This window comes from Macrotis lagotis, chromosome 6 (genome assembly GCF_037893015.1).
Source record: "Macrotis lagotis isolate mMagLag1 chromosome 6, bilby.v1.9.chrom.fasta, whole genome shotgun sequence".
In the NCBI taxonomy this organism is placed as follows: Eukaryota; Metazoa; Chordata; class Mammalia; order Peramelemorphia; family Peramelidae; genus Macrotis; species Macrotis lagotis.
In genome coordinates, this window is record NC_133663.1 from 219470563 (window position 1) to 219482198 (window position 11636).

An 11636-nucleotide genomic window follows, 5' to 3' on the forward strand; every position below is an offset into this window, starting at 1 on the left:
TAAATAGGAGGTAATTGAAAAAAAAGAAAAGCACTACAGGGAAGAGAGGTTGGAAGACTAACCAGAGAGAATGCTGTAACTTGGAGTCTGAATCTTCCTTCAGACACTAGCCAAGGATAAAATGAAAGGATATTTGTGAAATGTTTTGCAACTCTTAGAATACTATATAAATGTTAGCTATTATTATTCTTAAATAATTTACTTCACTTTAATTTCTCAGTTCTTATAAGCAGGTTCTAAAAGGGTTGATATTCTTTTTTATTTTTTTGGTTTTAGCAAGGCAATGGAGTTAAGTGAATTGCCCAAGGTCAAATAGTCAGTAAGAATCAAGTGTCTGAGGTCAAATTTGAACTCAGGTCCTCCTGACTCCAGGGGTGGTGCTCTATCCACTGTACCACCTAGGTGCCTCAGGGCTGATATTCTTAAAAATATATTTGGTTTTTTGTTTGTTTGTTTTTTACTTTTTGCAAGGCAATGGGGTTAAGTGGCTTGCCCAAGGCCACATGGCTAGGTAATTATTAAGTGTCTGGGGTCAAATTTGAACTCAGGTACTCCTGACTCCAAGGCCAGTGCTCTATTCACTGCGCCACCTAGCCGCCCCCTAAAAATATATTTGTTAAAGAAGATGAGTTGACACTTAAACCATTCTAATTAAAGTATATGCATTATTGAGTAGAATTTTATTTCATGCATGAGTATTCCTTTTCACCACTTTTGATGAATGCATCTTTTATTTAATATCTCTTATTTTAATAGCAGGTACAGTGCAGACATGGCAGAGGAGAACAAGACATTGGTGACAGAGTTTGTTCTAACTGGACTTACAGATCTCCCTGAACTTCGGATACCTCTCTTCTTGGTGTTCTTAGTGATCTACCTCACAACCATAGTTGGGAATATTGTACTGATTGTACTTGTTTGGATGGACTCTCACCTTCACATACCCATGTACATATTGCTCAGTAGTTTAGCTTTTTCAGATGCATTGACTTCCTCTTTAGTGACTCCTAAGATGGTGGTGAATTTCTTAACTAAAGAGAAAATTATATCCCTTTTGGAATGCATGGCCCAATTTTATTTTTTTGGTGCCAGTACAACTACAGAATGTTTCCTGTTGGCAGTGATGGCATATGACCGATATGCAGCTATATGCAACCCACTCATTTATCTAGTGAGGATGTCCAATAGATTGTGTGGGCAGCTAGTGATTACTTCAAATGTAGTTGGCTTTCTTCATGCAATGATTCATGTGGGTTTGTTATTCAGATTAACCTTCTGCAAGTCATCAAGAATACATTATTTCTATTGTGAAATTTTACAATTATTTAAAATTTCCTGTTCTGATTCATCTGTTAACACACTGGTGGTTTTCATTTTTTCTGCCTTTATTCAGACTTTCACTTTTACAGTTATCATATTCTCTTATACCCATGTCTTCTCAGCTATCCTGAGGATTAAATCTGAAAAGGGAAGGAGCAAAGCCTTCTCAACATGCAGTGCCCATCTGCTCTCTGTCTCCTTATTCTATGGAACTCTTTTTTTAATGTATGTTCACCCTGGGTCTGGCACTACTAAAGATCAGGATATAATGTATTCCTTGTTTTACACTATCATAATCCCCCTGTTAAACCCATTTGTCTATAGCCTGAGAAACAAAGAGGTCATTAGTTCCCTGAGAAAAGTAATAAAGAAATAGATGTTTCTTAAGTGTGCTCCCAAATTCTTCATTTTTCAATTTTTGTATAAACAAATTACAAGATCAATCCCCTGCATGGTCATTTTTAATTTTTTCAGGTATTTTCACATTTACCTACCAACATGCTGAAATTTCCTCTAACTTAAAAGATGCAACTTTTGTTCTTTTTCCTTTCTTGGGTTTTTATTCCATCTTTGTTCTTCCTTTCACTGATAAACTTCTCAAAAAAATTGCAAAAAACTATAGATCCAAAGTGTCCAGTTCTTCACTTAGCTAAGCCTAGTTTTGTTCCTTATCAATCCATTTGTGTATATGTGTGTATATCTATATATCTATATCTATATATCTATATATCTATATACACAAAATGCAGCATAAATAGCTGGCGAAGTGATGAAGACCAGAATTGAAGCCCCACTCTTATTTATGCTGACTGTGTGATGATACAACAGTTGCTAATCTTATCAGTGGAGGAAGTTTCCTCATAGGGAATTCCTTATACCCATGAAATCCCAGATCTGGAAAAAAGCCACATCTGACTTTCTAAGCTAAACCATTTTATTTTCATCCCAGAAATGAAGGACATCTGCTGGAAACTACAAAATGAAAACTAGTCATTTCTCATTCCTGGCATTTGGCTCACATTCTTTCTTGCCCTCACTTAAGACCAGAATATATAGGTTTTTGTTGCTCAGATTTTTCATGGCCCCATTTGGGCTTTTTTTTTCCTGGGCAAAGATACTGGTATGGTTTGTTGTTTCATTCTCCAGCTCATTTTAAAGATGAAGAAACTGAGGCAAACAAGGTTAAGTGACTTGCTTAGGGTCACATAGCAGTAAGGGTCTAAGTCTGGATTTGAACACATGAACATGAATCTTCTTGATTCTAAGCCTAAGTGATCTATCTGCTGCACTACTTAGCTATCCTAATATATAAACATAAACCTTCTAATTCCCTCCCAGTATAGAGTTTTGAACTTAACTACCATATTGTTGAGTTTCTCTTTATTTCTACTACACATTATGGTATAACTAACTTAGACCCAAGGATCACCTCAAGGTGATCAAGATTTCAAGATTCAAGTCATTTCCTTTGCTGACAAAAATTTTATGTTCTTTTATCTCTCTTTGTCTCTGTCTCTATCCCACTCTCATCTACTCATCATATTTATGTTATTTGTCTCTTTTATGATCTGTATTCTCCTAATTAATCTCTTTGATTCAGTATAATACTGTTCTGGTCTATATTACTGAGGAATATTGAGACCATTAAGAAGGTGGGAAATTAGATAAGGGAAAAGTAATATAGGGCCTAGGATGTTCAGGTACACTTTTTACAAATATTATCTCATTTTGATCTTCACAACAACTCTGTTAAGGGTTAAGATAAGTGAGGCAAACAGAAGTAAAGTGACTTGCCCAGGGTCACATAGCTAGTAAATATCTGGCGCCAGATTTGTACTCAGGGCTTTCTGATTCCATATTGTGCTATTTAGCTGCCTCTGATGGCTATATGACATAAATTTCCTCAAATCATCTTTTCCTTTCTTTATTCTCTCTCAGGGAACTGTTGAAGGAAATGACTTTACCTGTACTCCTGATTCAATTTCCATTCATTTCTTGCAACCTTGTTACATTAAGGGTCAAAGGAGGAAGCATAATTTTATTATACACCCTCTTGAAGACTGGAAGAAAGAATGCTTATTTTTTATATACTCTCCTTAATTCTGAATCATTCAGATTTCATATTATATCCATTAATGTCTCTGGTAAGCTGTATTTAGACAACCTGTTGGGTTATAAATATCCTACGTGGTCATACACACTTTACATACTCATCTTATTTTACTTATATTTGCTTCTATTATCTATCCATGTTTTCATAGTATTTTATTTTTTCAGTTACATAGGAAGATAATTTTTAGCATTCATTTATACAGGATTTTGAGTTCTAAATTTTTCTCCCTACCCTCTTCCTAAAATTATAAGCAATTTGAAATAGGTTTTATATATGCAAAGTTGTAAAAGAAGAAACAGACCAAAAGAAAAACAACTAAAAAAAATGAAAAACGTATGCTTGGATCTAGATAGCATTTGCTATCAAGAGTCCTTTGTACATGCCTTGAATCATTATGTTACTAAGAATAGCTAATATCACACAATGTTGCTGTTACTATTTTCAGTGTTTTCCTGATTCAGTCATTTCACTTTGCATCAGTTCATTTAAGTCTTTTCATTTTTTTTGAAATCTGCCTGCTTATCATTTATCATATAAGTCTTTTCATTTTTTTTGAAATCTGCCTGCTTATCATTTCTTATTGGATATAATATATACTATTAAATTCATATAGAATAACTTGTCCAGTCATTCCCTATGGACATCCCCTCATTTTCCAATATTTTACAATCACCAAAAGAACTATCAATTTGATTCAGTTTTCTATATATTGGAGAAATGAAATCTTTATCAGAGACACTTGCTGTAAAGATTATTCACAGCTTCTGTTTCCCTTCTAATCTTGGTTGCATTGGTTTTGTTTGTGCAAACTCATTTTAATTTAAAGTATCTATTTTACATTTTGTAATGTTTTCTGTTTCTTGTATCACTTCCCCACAGTTCTGACATGTAAACTATTCCTTGCTTTTCTAATTTGCCTATGAGTTCACCTTTAATGTCTAAGTCATGAAGCCATTTTGACTTTGTCTTGGTATACAGTGTGAGAAGTTGGGCCAACATATTTTCCAGTTTTCCCTGCAGTTTTTGGCAAATAATGAGATTGGTTTCTATGGCTTTATCAAACACTTGGTCATTTACTACTGTCACTTAGGCACCTAATTCATTCCACTAATACATCACTCTGTTTCTTAGACAGTACCAGATAGTTTTGATGATTATTGCTTTATTATAATTTTGAGATCTGGTATTGCTAGGCTATCTTCCTTTGCATTTTTTTCATTAATTCCTTTGCTATTCTTGACCTTTGTTATTCTAGATGAATTTTATTAATTTTTTCTAGCTCCATCTAATATTTTAGTAGTTTGATTAGTATGGCACTGAATAAATAATTTTAGGCAGTTTTATCATTTATATTATATTGGCATATCATACCTATGAGCAATTGATATTTTCCAATTGTTTAGATCTCAATTTATTTTAAATTGTTTTTAATTATTTAAAATTGTTTACTATTTTAAATGGAATTTCTCTTTATATCTCTGGCTCATTTAAAAAACTGAGTTGATAAAGGAGTTCCTTGTGTACCAATATTAGCTCTATTTATAATTCTCTATATTAGATTAATTTCTGCTTTTTTTCAGAACTTTATTCTTGAAAGTTATCCTTCTTGGATTTACTTCTTCTAAACAACATTAGGTTACTCAATCCCATCTATTCTTTGTCTGAATCCAGGGAAATCTTCTCTATATAAATTTAGAGTATATTTCAGACTATGTCTAGATTTCCTATCATTTCTATCACTAATTTTATGATTGAGTATTTCTACTAAAGCAACTCATTTCTCCTTATTGGTCAAAAACAGCTTCAGATTGTTAGCAGTTCCCTGTGTTGTTTGTTCTACTTTTTTGAATAATACAATGATCATTAAAGCAAGTATAGGATAAGTGACCTACAAAAATTAGACATTTTCTCCAATTCCCACAACCTCTGAAACTTTCCAAAACGTAACTTATGAGCTAAAAGATAAAGCAACTTCGACTATCTCTACTGTCTAAGAAACCAAGAATGCAAAAGATTAATTCCCCTTCATTCAAACTCAAACTTATTGACCCCGAGGACATTTACCACTTCTACCCCATGACTCATACTACCAGTAATAAGGCCACACTAGAAGACCTAAGGGTATTAATGCAAGCTTACATCAAAACCCACCCTGCAACCCAGTGATCCTCCATATTTCCTTTTAACTTATTTTTACCATATCATTTGCTTTGAACTGTCTCTTCTTAGTAGGCTGAGGCAAATCAATACATCAACAAACCTTTATTATTCACTAAGATGGTGCCCCGATATAAAGACAAAAGTGAAAAAGTACTTAATATCAAAGGAGCTTTCTTGACACATTTTTGTTTTTCTCTTGCCTGTATGATGACCCACAGTCTCACAGCCAGCACCTCATTATGATCAGTGGTCATGGATCTGTAAGATGCACTGCTAGAGTTAGAGAAGTGTCACCTGAGAGAGAAAAAAAACTTCTCTGTATAAAAGTAGCCATATCTAAAAGAAGTAAAAAGACAGTTCTCTTGACTATGTTCCAGTAAGCACATAACAAGCACTTTTGTGCTACTATCACATAGAGAAATGAATTCAACTCTCTCTATCTCCTTCCCTCCCTTCCCAAAACTCTTGGTGTCTCTGCTATTATACTGTCAACAGCTACCTTATTATAAGTTTCCTGAGGGCAAGCACCACCTAGTAGTAGTCTTAGTATACAAAATAATTTATTATATATTTATTAAATGTTGTAAAGTTAAGTACCATAAACCTCCTAGAAAATTTACAACTGTAACTGACTGATGATGTGTACAATTTCAATTGTTACGACTGGGCATGTCTGGTGGGATTTACTGATCAAATCTCATTAGGGCAAATTTATTTCTACCTAATGAGAGATCTTGGGAACTATTAAAGTATTTCTCATATATGCAGAAAGTCCCAAAAGTCTTAATACAGTTTTGTAAATGATGATTATTGGTTTTCAAGCAAATTGAAATAAATATTTGCTTTTTGAAGCATAGAGTCATCAAAGACCATCTTCACAAAGAAGAGTAACTGCACTTTAACTCCTGAATCATATTTGAGGAGCTTGGTGAGTATGCAGGGACTATAATTTTCTCTCTCTCTCTCTCTCTCTCTCTCTCTCTCTCTCTCTCTCTCTCCCCCCTCTCTCCTCTCTCCTCTCCCCCCCTCTCTCTTTCCCCTCTCCTTTCTCCCCCTCTCCTTCCTCTCCCCTCTTCTCCTCTCCTCTCCTCTCTTTGCCCTCTCCTCTCTCTTTCTGTCTCCCTCCCCTTCACGTTTTTAGAGAAAATTAAGCAAATAGAAAACACTTTTTTTCTCATATTAACTTTGGACTTTGTCTATATGAAGTCGAAGTTCCTAAAAAAAAAAAATCAAAAGATTGGCCAACTCAGCAACTGACTTGTTTTCACTGCACAACTCTAAATTATGGAGAGATTATCTTTACTTTTCCATCATGTATTATAGATTAAGTTTTAACACATAGAGAAAAAATAGTAAATGAGTAAATTAAATGCACCATAAGAAGAATGGTGTCCAATAATTTCTTCATAATTGTTCATTTTTCTTAGAATATTAAGAGGTAAATTTTAAAAGCTATGGCCATCAATGACTTCTTTCCTAAGAAAGAAATATGAAATTCTCTATTGTCATAGAATCATGGAATATGGAAGGACTTGTTTGTCAAAAATACTCTTTTATATACTCTTTTCTGTGTAACTTCTATTTTTTTTTTTTTGCAAGGCAATGGCTTGCCCAAGGCCACACAACTAGGTACTTATTATGTGTCTGAGGCCAGATTTGAACTCAGGTACTTGACTCCAGGACCGGTGCTCTATCCACTGCACCACCTAGCTACCACTGTGTAACTTCTTTAAAACAATTCCCTAGATACATATTGGAGACCTTCAGAATAGAACTTTCTAACAACAATTTATCTATAGTCCCTTCAAAAAACTTAGTGATCAAATCTACAACAGAAATAAGTTATTTAGTGAATGAAAGTTCAATGTGTGTGTGTGTGTGTGTGTGTTATGTATGTATGTATTAGGTAAATTATTTGTTTTGTTTTTGTTTTTGATTTTTGCAAGGCAGTGGTGTTATGTGACTTGCCCAAAGTCACACAACTAGGTAATTAAGTGTCTGAGGTTAGATTTGAACTGTCTTCCTGATTCCAGAACCAGTGCTCTATCCACTGTACCACCTAGCTTCCCCATAGGTAAATTATTTGAAAGCTAAACTCCATTCTGGAGCAGAACTATTTTCTTTGGCTATTTACGGAACCCACATCCAGATGTGGGGAATCTTTCTTTCTTTCTCTGACAGGATGCATTTTGGAACTTAAATTCATCTTGCTTAGGCAAACACCAAGAGACAATACCACTCACAAGTGAAACTTGAAGGCATTTTAGAGGACATACCTGATCTCTCAAAGAACAAAGAAAAACTAGCAGTTTATCTCATTTGATCTTCCCCATGGTCCTATAAAGTAAGTGCTATTTTTGTGCTCATTTTATAGACAAAGAAAATAGACTCAGAAGGTTTAGAACTTGCTCATGATCACAGAAACAGTTAAATGAGGAAGCAGAATTTAAATTCACATCACTCCTTCCACTATTACAGCTGCCTCATTTTCTATGGCCCAAATGGGCATTAGTGGTTTATGTGAACTAATGAATACATTTCTAGACTCTACACACCCATACCTACAAAAATTCCCCAAGTTCAGTCTCAGATACTTCTTTCTAACTGGGTACATCACTTAACCTGTCTCTCTATCTATAATGAAGATAATAATAGTACCTATCTCACAGGGCTTCTTTTGAGCATCAAGCTTGAAAATATTATAAAGCACTTAATATATTGCCTGTAACATAGTAAATATTTTAAAAATGCTTGTCCCTTCTCCTTTGTATTGTATAATTGGGTCTACTTTGGGATTTTACATATGAGAAAACTGGAAAGGGATAAGGGAACAGTATTGTCTAAAGGGAGTGAATTTATAGCTTAGGCAGATGTTTCTTTTAATACTATTATATAATACTATTATATAATACTATTATATAAGAAATATATTCATATGATGAAAAAGGGATACTATGATTTGACAATAGTTGATCTGCTGAGTGGCACTGTAGTGACTGAGACAGAGCATGTGATTTGAATTCTAGTTCTGCTCTTCAATAGCTCCAGATATACTCCCATTGGACCTCAGTTTCCTCATCTATAAAATGGGGATAATAATACTTGCCCTACTTCAGAAGATTGTGAAAAAGTGCTTTCTGAACTTTAAAGTGCTATATAAATAAACTACAGAATGTCCCAAAAGATATAGTATAGTTTAAATGAAATATTGGAGACACCCTATATTATACTAAAATGGAGATAATAATTTTTGTTTTTAACAGGCATAGCTCATTTTATCTTTGTTTTTATGTATGTATGTATATATATATATATGTATATATATATATGTGTGTATATATATATATATTATATATGTATATATAATATATATATATATTTGGGTTTTGGTGGGGTTTTTTTGGCAATGCAATAGGGTTAAGTATGCCTAAGATCACACAGGTAGGTAATTTTTTTTTTCAGTGTCTGAAGGTAGATTTGAACTCTGGTTCTTCTGACTCCAGGGCTGGAGCCATCTAGCTTCCCCTTCAAATATTTTTTTTAAAAAATCAGATCTTTAAATATGTTATTCAAGAAGCAACCACAGAAAAATTATTTTTTCCATTCCATTTCACGTCCTTTTCTGACTATCTACCTTTACTTTCTTTTAATCTAGCTATTACATCCTGTGTAGACAAGATGGAAGAAAATGAGACACAAGTAAAAGAACTTGTTCTTATGGGATTTACAAATCATCCAGAGCTTCAGCTTCTCCTCTTCATGGTGTTCTTGGGGATCTACCTCATAACTATGGTTGGAAATATTGGACTGATTATGCTTATCTGGATGAACTCTCACCTTCACACTCCTATGTACATTTTCCTTGGTGATTTAGCCTTAGCTGATGCTTGTACTTCAACGACAGTGAGCCCTAAGATGTTGGTGAGCTTTATAACTCAAAATAAAATGATATCTTTTTCTGAATGCCTGGCACAATTATATTTTTTTTCATTCAGTGCAACCACAGAATGTTGTCTTCTGGCTGCAATGGCATATGACAGATATGTAGCCATCTGTAATCCCTTGCTTTATCCAGTGGTGATGACTAATAGATTATGCAGCCAATTATCAATCTTTTCATATGTAGTTGGTTTTCTTCATTCCATGTTTCATGTGGGTTTGTTATTTAGATTAAGTTTCTGCCACTCCAACAAAATCCATCACTTTTTCTGTGATATTATGCCTTTATATAAAATTTCCTGTACTGACCCTTCTATTAATGTTTTGATGGTTTTTATCTTCTCTGGGTCAATTCAGGTCTTTACCATTTTGACTATCCTAATCTCTTATACTTGTATCCTCTTTGCCATTTTGAAAAAGAAATCTCAAAAGGGAAAAAGCAAAGCCTTCTCCACTTGTGGGGCTCACCTGTTTTCTGTTTCCTTATATTTTGGCTCTCTCCTCTTCATGTATGTGCGTCCTAGGTCATTGCAAGCAGATGATCAAGATATGATGGATTCTTTGTTCTATACTATTGTAATTCCTCTGCTAAATCCTTTTATCTACAGTCTGAGAAACAAGGAAGTTATAGAAGCCCTGCAAACTGTATTAAAACGAATATTATTTCCTAAGTGAAAATTATCAAACTGATCCTTATCTCATTTTATTAAACAAATCACTAAATGATTAAGTAATACTTTGAATTTGTATTTGTTAATGTGAAGATGAGTTTCTTTTGATCAGAGTAATTTCTGTTATAATAATTTATATTATTAGCACCTAAGATTTTAATGACTATACTGAACTACTCAAAAATGAAGCAATTAATTATAATCTTAATATAATTTTCTAGATTAATTAAAAAAGAAAATAGTGTAACCTATCTGTTCATTAAAAAAATTAGTGGGGGTGGCTAGGTGGCACAGTGGATAGAGCACCAGCCCTGGAGTCAGGAGTACCTGAGTTCAAATCTGGCCTTAGACACTTAATAATTACCTAGCTGTGTGGCCTTGGGCAAGCCACTTAACCCCATTTGCCTTGCAAAAACCTAAAAATAAAATTAGCTGTCTTGAAGAGTACTTCACAAATAATTTATGTTAACAATATGTTAGTGATACTTATTTTGACAAGACTGGAACAATAACAACTTAATTGACTCATATCAGCTATAATTCTGATTGGCTCAACATAGTGGGGATTGAGTTACCAGAGACATATCATTTGCTGGAGAGTCATGAACTCCCCTTTATGAAGGTATAATTTAAAGAAAAAAATAATGACAAGAACTTATTTTTTGTTGCCCTTTAATGTTTGCAAACTTACATTTACATAAAATTTGTATTGTTTTACCTTGTATTTACATATCTCAAAGCAAATGAACTGAGGCAATCTGCATTGTCTAGTGCCCAGGTACATGAGAAATAATATTTTTTTTAACTAGAAAATTAGAATTGGAAAAAATATTCAGTCCATTGTTTGGAGGATATTTACTTGATTATAGAAGCATCCCAGTTTTACACAAGTCCCTGGGTCTTATATACTGCTATGGAAATCTTCATGAAAAGTTCTGGAAAACTCTAGATATTCCACAAATTGTAGAGTTTTACATTAAAAGCTAGAATTTAGAAATGTTGATTGTTAGAAAGAAAAGGAAAATAATTGAAGTTTATTTTGTGATATTAAATTATAATAATCAGTATCATATAACTACAAGGATTTCTAGGATGAGGTAAAGATACTGAAAATCACAAAAATTCAAACAATAGTCTTTTGAGGAGAAACTAAATTCTATTTTATAATGCAGATAAAATGTCAATGTTTTCTATTATTTTAAAATTATTTTACATAAATAAATTAATTTTTAAAAATAATATAAATAAATAATTTAAAATTATTTTAAATAAAAGAAAAATTCTTGTATTTGTATTTAGGCTATTTTGGTTTTGATTACCAGGTACTATCTTATTTTCACTAATTCATTAATTTATTTATAACTTAAAAATTTTTTGAACTAAGACACCAAAAAAAGCATTTTTATGTGCACAACAGAAAAGGAACATATGTA

At 33.2% G+C, this 11636-nt stretch overlaps 2 protein-coding genes across 3 annotated transcripts; both read left to right on the forward strand.

Moving 5' to 3' along the window:
- Positions 1-772: 772 nt before the first annotated feature.
- On the forward strand, positions 773-1696 carry LOC141492024 (olfactory receptor 5AC1-like). The gene has a single exon (XM_074192688.1). It carries the CDS (start codon positions 773-775, stop codon positions 1694-1696), a length of 924 nt encoding a protein of 307 aa, XP_074048789.1.
- Positions 1697-8094: 6398 nt separating this feature from the next.
- On the forward strand, positions 8095-10207 carry LOC141492026 (olfactory receptor 5AC1-like). Of its 2 annotated transcripts, XM_074192689.1 has the most exons (2): positions 8095-8104; positions 9279-10207. In XM_074192689.1, the coding sequence occupies exons 1-2, from the start codon at positions 8095-8097 to the stop codon at positions 10205-10207; spliced, it is 939 nt and encodes a 312-aa protein (XP_074048790.1). The 2 variants fall into 2 exon arrangements, with proteins under 2 accessions (XP_074048790.1, XP_074048791.1); XM_074192690.1 differs by lacking the exon at positions 8095-8104 and having other exon boundaries at positions 9269-10207.
- Positions 10208-11636: the final 1429 nt, after the last annotated feature.